This window comes from Thermobia domestica, chromosome 15 (assembly GCF_964235325.1).
Source record: "Thermobia domestica chromosome 15, izTheDome1.hap1.1, whole genome shotgun sequence".
Taxonomy (NCBI): Eukaryota; Metazoa; Arthropoda; class Insecta; order Zygentoma; family Lepismatidae; genus Thermobia; species Thermobia domestica.
Genome location: NC_137468.1, coordinates 38960037 through 38979789, shown reverse-complemented (window position 1 = coordinate 38979789; position 19753 = coordinate 38960037). Strand labels below are relative to the sequence as shown.

The window sequence follows — 19753 nt, the reverse complement described above, 5'->3', positions numbered from 1 at the left end:
GCGGATTTGAACATGGCCGCCATCAAGGCAACTCTTACCATAGACCTAATATTTATCCACCTGCTTTTTATTTAATTATTATCATTAACACAAAATTTACAAGGTGGGGTAAAGGACTAATACATATGCCGCAACAATATTTAATTTCCCTGTAACTTTTTACCAATTGCGCGTAAATAAAAATTAACGTCACCATTGTTCTTCTGGTTAAATTTGCGCCTTAAATCATGTATCACATGACCCTACTCCTATTTTAAAAACTTAACCTTAATTCAAAATGGCGGATTTCAAGATGGCCGCCGTCAGGTATACCCTTACTATATGACTTCCCCTAGTCCTAATATGTACCCATATATTTGTTATTCACCTTTTGTCGCTACAAGAGGTCTTACAGAGCTTTTACCTCCAACTGTATGAAGACTATTCTGTACTTCCATGTGATGTTCTGGTAGCTGTATCTCCTAAACCCCTGGAGCTTCGCACTTACAACTTTACTGAAATACTGACCACATTTAGTACTACTTTCTCATATGTGTCTCAGTCAGCAACTCGATTCACCCAAACGTAAGGTTTACTTGTCAGAATCCCATAATACTGTTAAAACAGCACTACACATACGTACTAAGCAAATCAAGATCTGTTTTTCTTGCTAAGTTTGCTTAAGTTTGATAAGATCGGATGAACTTCACAGAGATTATACAATACACTGTGAATGATGAAAAAATCAAAATGATGAAAAAATCAAATTAATGATGATTAATTCCTAACATACATCAAAAGAAAAAGAGAATAAACGCGAAGATCTTGTAAAAGCTAAATATAACTCACGTCTCAATTTGTTGTTAACGTCTTCTTTGATCATGCCGAGCGGATTCCATTTTGATTTTCGAGCTGGTAGAGGATTATGAAGAGGCCATCTTCCGCATGTAAATTCATAAAAATCGTCACAAGGATCAACAGATACATTGATACTTTCTTTAAATCTTTCAGCTACAAATAAAAAATAAAATTAAAATATTAACAAACTTAAATATCATGCAATATTGTAATTTTTTTACTTCTACGTTAATAATTAGTAGCAAGATGATTACATTAAGGTCTAAAAAAAAGTACCTTTCCATAGGCCAACTTTGTTATTAGTGCAGACAGGAAAAAAAATGTAAAGAGAACAAAGTTATTGGAAATGATAGGTTTGTAATCTAAAGTGTTGGAATTTTTCAGATTGGACCAGCAGTTTTGCCGTTTTGGTAATTGGAAAAGCAACGTTGTCAGTCATAGTGTTACAATAGAAGCATTAATTATTGCAATAGTTGAACAGAGAGCAAGCAAAAATTATGCCGTAGGGAAGAAATAGGAATATTATAAACCTTGGTTTGCGGTCATTAGCATTATGGAATGCATGGGCAGGCAGGAGAAGGGGGTATGATTTTGCTTTGATTTAGTTTAACGTCCCACGTTTATGCCTGCTATGCTAAAGAAGACGTGGACCTACTGATTATAGAGGAATCTGAACCACTTTGGTAATTCAACTGCATTCCCATCGGGAATCAAACCCGGTACGCGAGAAGGAGGTATGAAATTCGTAACAAGTTGAAAATTGATTCGGGAAAAAAATATCCATTATGTCGTGAAAACTTACTATTGTTACGTATTACATATTACTTTAAACTATTACCTCCTCTTGTTGCATACTACTACTAATAGTAGGGGAGGGCGGGGCAAGTGAGACACGTTAAGACAAAAGCGTCAATAACGTACATGTTGTAACCATTAGGAGCACGAAACTTGTGACAAAGTAAATAGTAGTGTCTGCTAATATCTAATAAATAATGCAAAGTGACTGCTGATCTGTTGTCATTTAAAAAGTCAAGCAGACAGAAGATATACCGAGAAGACTCACTTGCCCCACCTAGTGGGACAAGGGAGTCCACCAATGTTTTCTACACTACAAATAAAAAAAAGAAAATAGTTATAATGTAACAAAGTGAAATTACATACGAACAACGAATTGCAACCTAAGTATTACTAAACATAAAATGAAAATTTACTGCGTTCTAAATGATGCTACGTTATTATAACCAACAGGGTTACACATTAGACCTCTGACTATAACCCCATAGTCTTCATCGGTACAACAAAAAATAATAAAACTCATAGACAGCTGCCTTTCTGTCCAGAGTAGGAAAGAGAGAAACTAACGACAATTGTCGTAAAATCCATGCCTGGTTCATTGTTAGTACACTCCTCATGCATTCATTGATTGCACTTCACGCACATTATCCACTCCTCCATACTAGTGTCTGCGTATTTTTTGTTGGAATACAAACAATGTGTTGTCTTCTTCAGCAGCTGCAATTGAAGATGTGAGACCTTCATTAATTTCCACTTTCCTTCTTACGGTTTTGGGCTTGTCATCACAGTTGGAGTTCTATCACGGCTGTAGAACCTTTCGTTGATTTTGCTTGTTTGGATTGTTGCCTGTCTTCCAACAATTTCGTGTACAGAGAACTGGTGATCACCTCAGACGCTTCACGCTGCATAGATCTGCGCTTCCTTCTAGAAACAATGTCCTTCTTGGTTGGCAAGGGAGATATCGCAATAAGGGGAACGTGCGAAGTACTCGGTCTTGCAGTAGGCCGATCAGTATGAACAGGCACAGAAGGAAGTTCTACTCTGTTTTACTTATGTTCTTCTCGCAGATTGCTGGTGCTACCATCATAATCTACTAACGGCTACTCCTGCGTAGCCCTAGCTGCACCATTTGGCCTCTTTTCTAAAGTCTGTCTCATACGATTCGGTGCTTCAAACTCACTGTCCTCAAAAATATTTGGGTTCATAGGAAACATGTCGGTTTTCTCGAACCCACTTACTACGTTCTTAGAAGTGAAAGCTCGTAGAAATGCGTTCTTTTTAATGGGACCTATATCATATTCACTTACTCCGTTTTCTGCATGGTTCGTCATGGAACAGATGGGGGGCCAAGTGTGTTCACTCATTATTCTTTACTTGTCGCACTTGCCCCATCCTGCACTCAGTCTTTCTTTCGCGCCTGCCCACGAGGCTAGGAGTTCTGCACTTCTACCAAGCTTCCATATGACAACTCAATCTTAGTGTTGTCACACGCATTGCCTATTACCCATGGAATAATTTAGAATCATGGTTACTCTGGACTGTAATATGCTGATATGCTTACTTCAAATTGAATGAAAACAGAAATTTGCTTGTTCAAATTCGAATTTCGGGCAGGCACTTGCACATCGACATTCACTTGATAAATGACAGTCTCACATTGAATTCTAATCTAGTTCAAGATATCACAAAAGATATCTTACTGGCAATATGGGGATGGACGCACTTGCCCTCCCTGTCGCATTTGCATCGCTCTCTCCTATTACTTTTACTAATAATAACATTAAATGTCTCGAACCTTCACTACGAGTATTATTACTATCTCGTAGTGGAACACTGACAAGCAATGACATCCAAAGTACAAATTTCAGAAACTATCATTTTTGAATCGTAGAAGATCCCTCCGTCATGAGTATAAGTAATTTTTATTAGTGGTCTCTACAGGACGCTGTTGCTATTGTCCTGCCTCAATGCCATTCCTTTCCTGTCTGACACACATATGCTATCTTGAGAACGCTGATAGATAGAAGCATATGGTTTTCCATACTCCACTTCGCATCGAAAATTATGTTTATCAGCCAAATTCTAGATCACTGATTTCTAGGAGTCCTTTCTGGCAAACGGTCAAAAACATCATTTGTTAACCATTTCTTGTGGACTGCCTGCGTTTATATCCGAAACAAATTCAAACTACTAGCTTGTCATGTCTTTACGATTGTAACATGCACAAGAATAAAAATGTTAGCACTGACCTTGATGGCTTAAACAGTAGAGCATCTGGCTTCAACGCGGGGGAACCGGGTTCTATTTCCGGGATGATTAGAACCAGGTAAGTTTTCCGTCATCTCCGTACCTAGACGCTATGGAACCCATTCAACATCGAGATACCGTAATTTGCGTACTTGAGTGGAGGAAAGGAAGCTTTGGTGTCATGTTTACAATCCACCTTGAATATGGCCAAAGTGAAGGAAGTGTGGAACTTTACATCCACCACCCCTTCAACATCCCTTCATTACATGGAGCTTTGCAGGACGGACACTTTCACTTCCACCACCGATCATTATTTTGTTTCAAAACATTTAACATCTCTGAGAATGTACCGTCAGAGCAGTAGATCGTAGTTATTTTACTTTCAAACTCAAGAACAAACAGCAAGAAGGTAAATCCGACTAAATCATAACCTATGAGACGAATAAAGAAAATTGAAAAGCTCGCAACATATGCAGAGGTTACGTGTCTAATTTGAGGTTGATCATTTACAAGAGTGCGGCAAATTATGTATCAATAGGGGTTGTGCTTGTGCAACACGGCTGTCTGTCCATGCTGAGTGTAATGCAGCCTCTGTGGAACAATTTAGTGTAGCCCTGTCCTATCGGTTTCCTTTGTAATAAATGTTTTCAGAAAGTGAAATATATATATATATATATATATATATATATATATATATATATTCGATGCAGGATAAAGCTGAAATGGTGCTCCTTTATGAAGCTGGAATGAGTCAACGGGAAGCAATAGCAGAGTATTACAGGCGCCATCCAAATTAGACAGAACCGCCACCGTCCCACCATCTCATTTCGGTACTCATTGCATGATACAAAGCAGTAAGCAGCATGGTGGACAGACTCCGTAGTGTATGACCACGAAGCGCAACTTCCTGCACCATGAGTATTTATGTTGTTGCGAAAGTGACTGTTAGCCCGGAACAATCAACAGGCAAGGTTGTACAAGAGAATGGCGTGACACATATGTCTATCTCCAGAATTTTGTTAAGTGACAATATTATCCTTACAAGACACGTTTCGTACAAGAGTTATGTGAGGATGACACAGACAGAAGAAAATAGTTTTGTGAATGGTTTCAGCAGACATGAATACAGAATTCTAACCTAGGCTGCCATTAAGAATTCAGACCTAAGAATTCAGAGGATGCCATTCAATACATTCAATATATACATGATGCCAACACTTTGTACTGGTCTATTGATAACCCTCACATAATTGTGAAAACTCACCATGAAACTGATCCTCAAGTGAATGTGTGAGTGGGATACATAGCAATGTTTTATTAGGCCCTGTTTTCCTTCCTGACAGGTTAATATCAGACTAATACCTACATCATCTTGAGACCACACTACAGCTGTATCTAGATGACATGCCCTTAAAATAGAAGCGTTAATTTTATTTCCAATACGATGAAGCATCGCCACATTTCGGCCATACAGCACGACAGTGGCTAAACGAGATGCTTCCTGGTCAGTGGATTAGCCGTAGGAGTCCTGTAGAATATCTAACCCAGCCACCTGATCAAACAACATTAAACTTTCACTTGTGGGATTATCTAAAGCCAGCTATATGTCGAACAAGACCTAGAACCGCGGATCACTTGAAGGAGAATATCAAGCACATGTGTAGAGAAGTAACACCTGAAACACTGCCGCGTGGAGTGGTAATGCACGGCATCGTATCCACATTGTCATACCAGAAGGAGGGAGACCAATTTCAACACCTGTTGTAGTAATGCCCTTGAGTTTTGCGTCTGGAAGAGTGTACTGTGTGTGCATGAGGTACGTAAATTTATTCTTAGTAACATGTACAGTCTGTCCGGTAAACTTTGTAAACGATTTTTTCAAACAACTTTCAACTTGTTATCAATTTCATTCCCTTGCTCCAGTCCCTACGATGCTAATGATTGCAACTGAGACTTATAGAATTCTTGTTTCTTCCCTATGGCATAGTTTTTCCTTGCTTTCTGTTCAGTTACTGAGTGAACTAATGCTTCGATTGCAACACTGACTGGCAATGTTACTTTTTCAATTACCATTGGGGCTAGTACCAGTACAGAGCAAAACTTCCAACACTTTAGACTGAAAACCTATCATTTCCATGCTCTCTTTAGATCTTTTGTATTTGCTCCGATAACAAAGTTGGCCTATGGCAGGGGACTTTCATTATACCCGTTATACCCTCTTTCAGAAAGTCGTGAAATAATTGTTAAGCGAGAAAATTACATTTCAGTTATTATCCGAAAGTTTTCCTTGAGGAAACAATATGGTGTGTCTACTTGCCAAGTGCATAACACCTTAACATACTATTTGCTGCTGCATAGAAGTGAAAAATGATACTAAATTTGAGATTTATAGTGATTGATGTCATTTCTAAATGTTATCTTCTAGAAATATGTTACCCAATCAGTTCTTCAAATTATCTACCGGCTACACATGTCCCAACTTTCTTCATAAAAATTAGTAGCGAAAGAATTTCAAGACTGAAACATGGATATTTAGATAAAGTACATACTACTTCCAAGGGCGCCCATGTTGTGGTTTCCAACGGGGAGCAAGTATAAGCGACGCTTCAAATTTTGGTGTAACTAATGTAAAAATTGTATTGAATTTTGGATATTCCCAAGTACAATTTCCTTTTTGGGGAGGGCAAGCGCCCCACCTTGCACCCCCTGATGGGCGCCCTTGACTATTTCCCAAGTGATTCATTGAACTTACTACAATTCCCATGTTGTTGGAACCATACAGATTACAAGTACATTTTCCGTCGTTTTTGGCGAGATCACTTTTCCGTTCTGTTTACTTTTTTTCCCCTTTCTTTTAAGGACACATGTATTATGGCTTTCTCAGTTATCCTTACTGTTTTAGTGCCCAATAGGGGGATACACACCCTTGGCAGCCATCGCACCCAACCTTCCGAGTTCCGGCTTGGTATTTGAAGTACGAAACACAGATACGTTTTTCAAAATATATATGTATTTTCCATAAAAGAAACATATACTCTATTAAAAATTTTCGTACAATAACAATTTTCGTGTTATTTATTAGTTTACATATCCAGAAAGTAAACAAGTTTGTACAAATGTCCTGTTTGTGAGTCGTCCTTGGGCATATGTTAATCGTTAAAAAATTAATAATACTGTATTGTGGTATTTCATTGTCAAAGTGATACTAGATATATCTTCAAAAATTTCCCCTGTCAAGTAAGAAAGCGAAAATGAAAAATGCCCTTTTTTAAAAAAAACAAAAGATGCAACTTATTTCAATCAATTTCTTATACGCCTTATATCTGGAGAACTACATATAGTGTAACCGAACCCAAACTATCAGTTAACTCAGCATGATGTGTTTATTCCGTTAAGGGAACTCTCGATTTAGGGGCCGTTCAAACATTTTGTGGCTCCTGATTCAAGATCCAATATACCTTAGTAGCAAAATCTCTTGGCCCAACGTTGGGAAAATAGTGGCGATGCGACATACCAACTGTGGCCCAACGTCGGGTTTGACCATTTTGGCAAACATTTACTTCCCAAACCATTTTCAACCCATTTCCCAACCGAAAAAGCGGTTCCCAGACATTTAGCCAACGCTAAAGTAGCGGTAATGTATTTCTTGGTTCGGAAAACAGTCAATTCTGGTATCGTTGCGTGAAGGTCTGGAAAATAGTTGGTTGGCCAACCATACATTTAACAACGTCGGGCCAACGTTTTCCGCTATAGGCTCGCACCGACCATCACCCACTGTGTTGACCAAATTCCACTTAATCCCCAACGATGGTCCAACCAACCTTGCTACTAATGTATTTCATTCAACTAAAAATTTTCTTGTACACCTTATATCTGGAGAACCACATACAGTGTAGACAAACCCAAACTATCACTTAACTCAGTATGATGTGCTTATTCCGTAGAAAATATAAAAACTCGATTTAGGGGCCGTTCAAAAATTTTGTGGTCCCTGATCCAAAATCTAATATATTTCAATCAAACAATTATTTATATGCCTTATATATTGTAGCCAACCCAATCTATCACTTAACTCAGTATGATGTGCTTATTCCGTAGAAAATACGAAAAGTCGATTTAGGGGTCGTTTAAAAATTTGTGGCCTGTGATTCAAGAACTAATTATTAGCCAAGATCGCAATCTTTTGATGCATTTTTCTTTGATAATTCCTAAAATTCTTGTTTTATTTTCTTTTCATAAAATACATTAAATGTTTGTGGAGGGGGATGCATTAATACATGTTACTTTTGAAAACTGTTTCCTGTAGTAGCCCTAATAATAATAAGTAACAGAAAACACATACGGTAATTTATTAGATATGTCAGTGGCGTATGCAGAATTTTATCAAGGAGTGTTGGGGTTCAAGCACTGAATCTCATATTCTTTCAGGAAAACAAGTCATTTATGTGATATTCCTATATCTTACTATGGTAAATGTTTATTTTTCCATAATAGTTTGCTCAAGAGGGAAGTTAAACCCTGAAACTCCCTTGTGTACGCTTAACACTCTGCGTTGGTCTAGTGAATAGCGCGTGTGCCGTTGGCGGTATAGTGCCTAGCACCATGGTAATATCCCTTATCTGTGATAAAGTAGTCAAAAATAAACAGAAGTCTTTAAAAACAACTGAATTTCTTTATTTTTAGTGTATTTTGTAATACATTCCGATATAGCACTTCAAATTTGTGATTTCTTAAGTTGGTAAATAAATAGATATATAATGAGCAGTTTATTTGGATAACATCTGTAGATAATTGCTTTTAAATCGAAGTATGTCGTAAATTAATGATAATTGTGGACGTACCTGATTGGATACACTCTGTAGTTTCGCACACTTTTAATTGCTCTTGAGGTGAAAAGTCTGACTTCTCCGGAAACCATCCTTCCCTACTTACATTGCTTTTATCTGTAAAATTAGAATAATAATAGTTATTACACTTACCTACCTATGGAATTGATTACTCCTAGAGATCTACACTGGAAGTAATGAGAAAGCCGATAAGAATTTATTGCGGTATACTAATTAACAAAGCAGAACATTGAGGAGAATTAAGATTACATAATAAGATATAGTTTTCCAAATTCAAAAATTAATGTCGTATGTAGGCAGAAAGTTTGGAGATAGATAGAGTTGCCCACGAAACAGACAAGAAAGAGCTCTTCCAATAGAAATACTTATTTCTAGACGAGATAGCCTCCGCAGAACTATTTATAGGAGAAGATAAAATATCCTCAGAAAGTGAATACAAGTACGAAAAATAAAATGGAATCTTTTGGGTTAACGTCCCACGTATTTGCCCTATAGGATAAAGGAGACGGATGATTAGCGAAAGTGAATGATGATGAAAGAATTGGTGGAATGAGAATGTGGAAGGAAACGGGAGCATCCGAGAAAACCCACAGACATGATGTTGTGTACCACAAACTCACTTGCCCAGGGATCGAGCCAGAGATAAAGCGCTTTACCACTGAGCCACCATGTCTCTCTGACACGAATACGAATGGTGTGTCCACAATACTAATGATTGCCTGGCCTGGGAAGAAGATTCCTATGCAATGGCACAGCCGTGATCAAAGCGTTCGTATATTATAATGTCTTCATACTCAGCAAAATACCAGTGCGAAAACAGCTTGAAATTCATTTTTGAAGACAAAATAGTACCTTACTTCCAGGAGAAAGTGGAAGTCAGTTTCTTCAAGCAGGATCCTTATATTAGCAAAAGCCTGACCTTGCATGAGATATTCCTTCGCTCACATATACAAAACAATGAAACACATCAAAATACTTTAGACACACAGCAAAAAAGACAAAACAAAGGATACACTCCCTAAAAAGGCAAGGTAATGCCACCACACAGAACAGACTCTCTACTAGAGAATGAGAAGACCAGTGTATATTAGGAAACCTCATAGCTTCATCTCCACAATCGTAGACTGCCGCCACAGGGAAGGGGAAGAAGAATGGTCCCTCTGTTATGTATGTCGTAAAAGAAGTTGATCTAGAAAGGTGCAACAAACAGCTGATCAATTAGTTTCAAGATCTGAACCTATCTATAAATAATCTTACAAACACCACCTCGCAAGGCACGCCCCTCCCCTGGTCAGAATTTTTTGAAATTATAGATCTATCAAGAAATTGAACTGTTTAGTAAGAGACACAAGCTACAGGCATCTAAAAGTACTCCAACGACCTCAACTATGTTAAAATTACTTCCAGAAGGAATACTTCAGTCATCACTGCAGGAAAGCCCATCACTCCTAAGAAACCAGAAAAGACGAAATATAACACGGATTAGACCTGATAAAGGAACTCCACCATTACTTTTTTTTTTCAGATGACCTAAAACAACTAAACTACTTTCTAACATATGGAATAAATATCCAGCAGAAACATTATACAGTAAAAACATAAAGGACACTCCCCAAACCAATGCCATACCAAAATTGTTACCAGTACGGACATTTCAACTGCTGGTGCAAAGTAGACAGAGTCTGCAACCGTTGTGATAAACCACATGAAGAAAAGTGCAAGAAACCTAGAAAGAATAACTTTTGTGTCATGTGCATAAGTGACACCCACCTTATTGGCAGTAGTAATTTTTAAAGAAGACCAAAGAGCCATTAGGCAAGAAGACCACCGTCAATATTAACAACAATAGATCTGAAGACAAACCTAACCAAAGGCTCTTTCGAGGACTACCAGTCAACACACCAAGAAACCACAAACAGCACGTTAGAGATACTCAATAAGGAAATACAAAGATAGATAAAAGAAGAAATTTAAAAAGTCACCAACAAAATCATAACGTGAATGACCTATGTACTAACCTCAACAATAAGACAACAACAGGAAAACTCTAACAAAAGCCATTCAAACAGCATCAAAGAAGATTTTTGAAAATACAATCAATGTACTAACAACCACAGCATACCAAGTTTACATCACTGACTGAAGCAGTAAAAGGAAAGCCTACTACAAACGACCGAACAGTAATGCAGAGGGAACAGCGCGGTGAAATCAAGAACCTCAGGGAAAAAATCACATCGTGAATGATGCAACCGAAGACGATCAGGCGAGACCATGGAGAGTTATTACCAATTTTCATGCTTAGAAACTAACATATCTCCACTAACAAAACACCTTCTCATTACAGACAACACAGATTTGTATAAAGATTAAGCTAGTTTAAAAAATATTACAGACGTCTCATTATTTATTAGTACAGATCATGCTTGCATGCATTTTTATTTACCATATATCTGCTCTATATCATACATTTTTAATAGATTCGCATGTAAATATATTCGCAAAGATAGAACCCATGGTACTACACTTCCCCCGACAGATGCTTTAGGCTACTAAGTGCATGGAGAAGAAGCATATAGAAGATCCTTGATACCTTACTACTCTCAATCACGACACGGGCTTTGCTGAAGGCTTTGCCTTTTTATAACTTTCCTGTTTCATAATGAGACTATAATTTGGTGAATACGGTAGTCACTCAACAAGTTGCAGCCATCATGGTAGGAGACTCCTCATAGACGTACAACTAGAGCGAAGATAAAATCATGTGATTTGGATTCCACGTTAATCAGCAGGTCCACGTCTTATATAGCATACCTGTTGAACGGGACGTTAAATTCAACTCAACAACAACAAAGTTAAAAAGTAGTGGTTTGAAGAAACAAGAAGGGAATTGCAGCGGAAAAGTCGTTGTTTAACAACAACGTAAGAGTTAAGAAGAATATGTCGACTGCACACGCCTAAGCAGATTCAAGTGCTTCACTGGTGCTAGTTCTGCTATAAAACAGTGCTTTGTGCGAATAGAGTTACTTTGTTGAATTCACATATACTAGCTAACTATACTAGCCAGGCATCCCCTTAAAACAGAGTAGTAATTCTTGGCAAGAAGAAATTTCTCCAGCCTAATAACCCTCACGCAATCCAAGATTGACTCTGTACCGATGTATGTATAGGTTTTGCCGACAGTCCCTGGTTCGTGTTGCTTTTCCTCTTGCTATAGATTACTACTCTACTTAGACTTACACTACAAATACGATCAAACTCCAAAAGGCACGAGACAATTCAGATTTGAAGACAAAGGCTTAGACCCTGTAATTCGATTACTAAAACTTGCTAAAACAAGACTCAAGATACTTTGTGCAAATTATGACAAGGGGTATCCGAAGGATATTAGTCTACGTTGGGCTTTCCAGTTGAGTGTTACGCTGGTCGCCAGATCATATCCTAATTAGCTCAACTTGACGGCTGTGTCTTTCCTTCCCCGTCAAAAACCGGTGCGGTCCTATCAAGGGACAGAGGAAGGAATCTGGAAGTTTACAGTCTGCTGCTTGAACAGCAAGATTTGTCTGAATAATCAAAATTGGATGCGCGAGGTGAAGAACCTACCTGCCAACTCTGACCTCAAGTAAGAGAGAAATTATTCACAACCAGCAAACACTGACTGTAACCTGCATACAGTGCCTGGTATGAAAAATCCTATTCCTGTCCTGTAGTGGACGCATTTCATGACAAACCTAAAGTACCAGCAGTAGAGCATCTAATTTTCTGTTTCTTCATTGTTTAAACTTCACTTGAGCATAACAGTTTTTCCAGTTGTTAGAATCTAGACGTGGTATAGTTCTCTCGCTCTGCTACTTTTACACTCTACAAAACTTACGCTATTAGTACCCGTTTATTCGTTTTCTTCTCCCAGAACCCTATTAGACAGCCTCTCGCGAGTGTTAATAACCAGGAACTGGTAGTATACTGGTATTAACCTGATATCGCGATCTTGCGTGGTCCTAGTGAACTAACTATATGCATGGGGATCCTGTGAATTAGATAAAAGTCTTGCCCAGGAGCGGGTGCTGCGAGATTTCCGAGGCAGCGTCCAAAAGTGGTTTGCAGTTTCTGTTTCTCATGAGACGACTTCACTGCGATTCGAAAAGTGATATAAAACGGGATGATTATTTTCCCATGAGACGAATTCACTACAAGTCAAAATAGTGGAAAAAGGGTATAAAATGGGAAGTTGGTTTCCACATGAGGTGAGTTCATTGCGATTCAAAAAACAGAAAGTGATGTAAAATGAGATGATGGTTCCTAGATGAGTTCATTTGCGCTTCAGAAAGCCCCACGAGCAAACACTTGACTTTCTTTGTTCTCAGGCAAAGTAAAAGATGAGTTTCTCGAGAAAGTTACAACGCGCGATGAGAAGCAGGTTCTTTATTACACTCCAGGGCGCCACAATCATTGGTTACTATCACATGAAACCACTCCTAAACAACCAATCCAAATCTGTAACAGTAGACGATTATTCTTTGTGTTTGTTTGGTTGTTTGGGAATCATGCATCGCAAACTGCTACCATATGGTTATATGAGCAACACAACTGTATACTCACAACAACTGAATCATACAAATGAAATTTTGAAGCTACAAAGCTAGTCCTTGTAAGTCAGAAGTTAATTCTGCTTCAGAACAACCGAAGCTACATACTGCTAAGAAGGATTAATAATCATAACTTACACATAGAAAACATTTTTCTTTAATACGATGTATTGTTTATAAGTTCTGTCACTAGTTTTGGACTTTATATCAGTACATAAACTTAACATATTTCGTAACGAAAATATATTTATTTTATAGAGATAAATATGAAATATTCAACTTACTTCGTGTATAAAGTTCTGATTGAACACTCGGAGTATTCACAATTGTAAGTAAGATGTCAAAGAATACAAATGAGGCGATATTTCTTGATTTGCTGCAACCATTGTATGTCCTACAAAAGACAGAATTTTATCAAATCATTAATAATATCTATATTAGTAGCGTTAATGTTAAAAATTAAGGTAAGGATGGACTGTGAAAATGTTAGGTGTGTTTTTCAACAATAATATGTATATGTTATAAAGGACAATGGTCCGGTACATAAGATACCCATTCTATTGATAGACAGACCTGTACATTTATGCTGTTAAATATTGTGGTCATACTTGTACATTTAGGTAATTAAGATATATTAAGTGAGAACGCCATCTTAGAAGTCTTATAATTTATGTATTTTTGGAATTACAGCTAATAAATGATAAGTATTAAACAAAAGCAGTGCCTTTAGACAATAAAGAAATAATTTAACTTCTTGGACTAATTATAGTAGAAAGTTTTAGTGTTAAATAAAGTAAGTTTAATCGAACTGGGGCAGCAATAAATATTAAAATGTTTGTTGCACTATATGGCATATTCTCCCGTATGCTAGGGTGGAGCTTTTTGCACTTTTGTTGGAAATTCGATGACGGCTAGTGCGGAAAAGGTGCCATTAGTGGCACCGACCTTACTGATTTTTATTTTTTAAATTTTTTTGGACAACCCCTTACCCTGCTCCAACGGACTTAAAGTTTTTTATATGTTTGGTTAGGCAACACGCACAACACCAATGACAGGAAAGCTACTTGTGGTCGTTTCCAGAGTTAACCTGATGGCTATAATACAATTATTTTATTAAAAGAAACTTGTAGCAATACCAGTAAATAATTTTAAAATATTTATGAATCAAAGTACAGCCATATTAGCTCAGTTGTTGGAATTAATGTCCAGATTTTGTTTGGAATGCCACGTTAACGATGATTATAGGCATAGCCCTTGATATAACACGATTTTCTTTGTGCAACTCTTCGGTTATTTTGCTCTGTACGCAAAATACCCAGAACTCACCACGGGGAGGTGGTTGCACATCGAGGTCCGGCCATCCACGCACCCAGTAGACATACGTTGACCTTTTTTTTTTTTACCTTAGGTCACTTAGTTCTTGTTGGTGTCGAAGCGGGGCATCCTTGTTCTAGACTTCAGTTTGGCTCTAACGTAGATATCGCTATCAACAGGTTTTCATGATGACCTTAGTATCGGTTAGTTTGTAGAACAGAACGAACTATGTGTTGTAGATTTTCTGGCAGAAAACGTGATAGCTTAATTATGCTAAACAGTTGCATGGCGCCCATTTCGCACGAAGGATTTCGCCGTATTGAAAATCAGACGGGAGAGTATACTTTAACAAAGTACTGGCAAAGTAGACACAACCTTGAACTAAGTTTATCAGTACTGATGTAGTGGCAAAGCATCCTACAGGCCAACGTAAGTCATCGTGAATGTGATAATGGTCCTGGTTTTCTGTTTGCTAGATCGGTAGTACACATTCCAGTAGCAGCAGCCTTACAAATTTCAGAGAGATAATTCTGGTCGCTGCTTAAACCATCTGGTTTTCCCATTTCAGACTCCATTAACGGGAATGGGTGTAAAGGAGACGGTCGGTGAAAGTTCACAATCCTTTAATTTCTTTCCCATGGTGTCGGTAAAAGCGTTGGGTCCGGTCGTCCCACCATCCAATTAGGTAACCAGGTATCGAAATGGCAAGTATAAAGAAGGCAAGTGAGATGCTGCAGTTCCTTTCCTAGGGATCTTTGTTTCTGACATCATACCGTTATCCCATCCTGTGTTCGTGGCTTCACCATCGCTGCCGACTGCCTCAAGACTTGACATGTCGTACTGGTTCTTCTCTAAAAGCTGCAATATAGAATCGGAAATATCCTTGCCAGTGCCTGACTTAGGTGTGGCATGACCCAAGTATTCTGTACCGTGCTCCGATAGACCTGTGATATTCTTTTCTGTAACCTCTCGTCTTCGTAGTTTGCCTTTAATTTTTTCTTGCACAAGAGTGCATCATTTTTTCCGTCGAAGTTGATACTTGTAGAAACTTGTAGTAGATACTTGTTCCTAGGTGAGCCTTTTCTTTCTGGATCGCCTCATCCAGTTTATCTTTTCCTCTTCGTACCTTAGATCTGTCAACAACAAGACTTTTGTCCTCTGGCGTTATGAGTCTCGGTCCTGAAGTACGGCAGAAGTGATCAAAGCAACCTGTCTGTCTGAAGCTCCAGTTCTAAACGCTGCCTCCGCTGTAGTTTGAAGACTGGTGCGCTTTAGGCTATGATTCCTTCTTGGTCGCGCCTCGAAGTCAGATCCCGACGTGCCTCCCGATTCAACAGCTTCGCTTGATTCCCCTGACGACGCCAGAATCTTTGATCTGTGCCTATGCCTAATCCCACTAGTTGATGGACTTGCTTCAACGCTTCCAGCGTCTCTCTTGGTTGTCTGCCCCTTAAATCTGCTCACTTTACGGGAAAACATCTTTGACAGAGATTTGCTTGTTCGGACGTCAATGTTACCAATGCTCATTTTCCGTGATGTTCTCTGGTCCAAAAGAAATTTGAATTCTCGTTTTGGAATCTTGCGTGTCCTCTCACAGTTGCAATCTTCGGCGCTATTACATTTGCAAGACGCAATATCAAAAAGAGACTTTTCCGCGTGTGCAATAAAACCTGCAGGAAGTGTTGCTTCTTGTCCTTGACGACTGAAATGTCCCGAGTCTTCTACACTTCGTCCCGTCCATACCATCATACATATGTTTTTCGCGGTTACATCATTGGTTTTCCTTTTGCATTTTACCTTACATTGATATATCATTCACCCCGCTTCTCATTTCAATACCTTACGCTATATCCAAGATGGCGGCTTTCAAGATGGCCGCCAAGTCAGTGTTCTAGCATATCAAATATCTTGATATCCTGGTGCTGCCCATCCTTTCCGTTTCCAACATGAACTGGTATCTTGCGATGTTTACCTTATATCATATTGTCGCGTGGTGCGTTATGTTGCGGAGCATATCTCCGGTGTTTCTGGATGGGGGCAGCTCCAATTTGGCATTTTTTCTTCTTTTCTATTATGTGTTCTCTGGGCGAAGTTTGAGTCGGATCTGATCGTGCCTTGTTCTGTACATTGCTTGTTAGCTAAAACTGATGATCACGTGGGCAAATGACAATAACTCCCGCTATGTGGCGTTGTAGGTAAAGAATCCAGGAACGCTCAGCAGAAGTTCCGCTTACTCTGCAAATAAATACTGTATAAGAGGAATACTAACCAACCGGCGAAACTTTTCATCCTGCCCTCGCATTCAAGTAAAAATTTTAAAAAAGAGCCAAGTTTATACCTGGAAAAAGTGATGAGTGAAATGGAATTCCCATGCCCGAGTTCATTGTATTGTATCGAGCAAAATTGACAGCTTCAGTTTAACAATGCACACCATCTAGTAGTATTCGGCGCATATTACTCGAAATACACGCCAACTAGTTAATAGAGTGAACATTTTCTCCAAAATACCAGACTCATTTACATCGTGACGACCTCTTTAACCCTTATATGAGCATCTGTTAATATTAAATCAACATGTTTTTTTTCGAACATAGTGTGCACAAATTCTAAGTGTATTTATTTCATTAACTGGTACACATATTGCAATGGAATATGCAGAGTTGTCTACAAAATTCTGTTTTTCAATATGTACGGAACATATTTGATATCGATTTTATTACAAACTCTATTGAGATGATTATTTCTTTTACAATCAGTTATACAGTTGAATTAGCTCTGTGGATTGCACGAATTAATTTGGCTCACCTTTGGCGAACTACCTACTGCTTTTGTTGTTCTCATTTCTTAATTTTATCTCACAAAAAAAAAGCAAACCTTTTCAATGCTTATAAAAGCGTTGTTTTCAATATGTTTAATTATTTCCAAGGAAAGGAGTCTACATATCAAATTATCTTAAATATCATGTTCAAAATTTTACAGATAAAATGTGTCAGGCGGTGATAGTGACGACCAGGCCCGTAGCCAGCCCAAAAATTTAGTTCAACATCTCTCCATTATGTCCTTTAGGCTAAGGGAGACGGTGATTAAGGCAAGTGAATGATGATGGAAGAATTGATGGAATGGGAACGTGGAAGGAAATTAAAGTGCCCCGAGAAAACCCACGGACACCGGCTGGGGATCGAACCAGGGACCTCATGCACCACAGGTAACAGCTCTACCACTGAGCCACATGACCCCGAAAGCTAACGTACGACTATGTACGTTGAGTTGAGTTCACGTCCCGTTCAGCAGCGAGACTATATGAGACGTGGACTTAGTACTTATTAACGTGGAATTCGAACCACTCCCGCCGGAAAACGAACCCGGGTCTACCACGCCAAAGGCGCGTGCGCTAATCATACGAGTATGTACGTATATCTCCTTGGCTTGTTACGATAATATTGAAATTCTTATAAATGTAACATCCCTCAAGAGCCGCCCTTGCTTTTAGATTCAAGATTTTGCACGTAAAATGTAACTGGTGGTGTATTAAGGAGCGATCTCCTTGGTTAAAGTAAACACTACAATAAAGTTGTAAAATGTTACCACAAACACTCTAGAAACATAAATATTGATTCAAACCTAATATCAAACCAGCACACATAATGTTCTAATATGTTTCTTATAATTGTATTTTGAATTTTGTGTTTTGTGTACAATGTTAATTAAGCACCGTCATGTATTGCTTACCTTGGCTTTGATTTGTGTATTCTTGGCTTTGTTTTGCAATATCGTTTACAATAATCAAAGCTCATCTCCTTGAGGTCTAATCTAATATCAGTAATAAGGAGTTGAAGTTCCATACACGGCGAACAACGTAAATAATAAACAAACAAAAATATTTGTATGTCTTGTACGGTTTAATGGTTTTGAAATTGACGCATAAATATAAACCTATCCGTCGATACTTGTTTCTATTGTTTAGACTTATTGCCAAATCATGTTTTTTCTGTTTAGAAAATCCAAAAATAAAATTAAGCCATGAAAGAAAAATGGTTAAATCTTTAAATTGAAATACAAAATTAAGAAACGTCAACTTGCTACATTGAGAACAAGTTTGTTTATATTACAAAACAAGACTTTTGTTTCTTACTGTGCCAAGTTCTCTGATCATAATGGGATTTTTTTTTCTTTTTAATAAAATCTAAGCAACAGTTTTATCATACACAAGTATCTTCTACAGTTGGCGATTCTTTCTGCAGCACGAGCAACAATAACTGTCATCAGAAAATAACCTTTTCAAAAGATGAGCAATAAACCTTTACTGAATGAAGAAATAGATACTTTGGAAGCATCATTAAACAAGTTACTGTGTTGAAAGATTAATGAACGAAATAACATCCATAAAGTCTCGAAGTCATATTGTTATTATAAGACTTTATAGACAATAAACATTTTTATGAGGTCAGTTCAAGAAGAACGTGGACTTCTTTTCTTCTTTAAAAAAAGAATACGTGTTGCGAAATGTCTAGTGTGGCGGAGACTTGAGGTTTTCATCTGATAGTGAAGTCACCAATCTGTTATATAAAGTGTTTGTTGACCCACATGCACTTTTAAAAAGTGGTTACTTGTGGTTAGTGCTCTTTATTCAGTATTTTTTCTATCAGTACCAAGCATATACATATAGCTATAAAAATGATAAACACTTTATGAAAATGCAACTTACCTAATTAATACGAAGTGGGAACAGCATTAGTTTGCAGAACACCCGTATAGAATGTTCGCATAGAAATAATAAATGGTTTACCTAAGACTATAGTATCTTCCCTCACGTAGTGTAACATTTAGTTTCTTCAGCAAGGATGGAAGCAAGAGGAGGATATCTGCTCCGAATTCTAAGCTCCAGATTGAGCATGGCCGTTTAAATGTTGATATCTGAGGACTAGCCGGGCCAAAGAATGTTCATCCCGATGTTCATAAAACAATGTCCCAACAGCTCCAATAACAATGTGCAGTTTTGCCAAGAAGTTGATACAAAAAGTCGCTAAATAGGAGATGAAATGACTCCAATTTTGGGTGAAAAGTAGCTAAAAAAAATTTTGTGGAGTTTTGCCTCTTATATATATATATGTGTGTGTGTGTATAAAATAC

At 38.0% G+C, this 19753-nt stretch overlaps 1 protein-coding gene across 1 annotated transcript in view; it reads right to left on the bottom strand.

Annotated features, from left to right (window-relative positions):
- Positions 1-18465, bottom strand: part of LOC145671463 (neprilysin-like) — a 98337-nt gene extending 79872 nt beyond the window's left edge. The window contains exons 1-4 of the mRNA XM_081740654.1: positions 18353-18465; positions 13594-13703; positions 8721-8822; positions 829-990 (exon numbers count right to left, since the gene is read on the bottom strand). Coding sequence (XP_081596780.1) covers positions 829-990; positions 8721-8822; positions 13594-13703; positions 18353-18465 — 487 coding nt within the window. The remainder of the gene's footprint in view (positions 1-828; positions 991-8720; positions 8823-13593; positions 13704-18352) is intronic.
- Positions 18466-19753: the final 1288 nt, after the last annotated feature.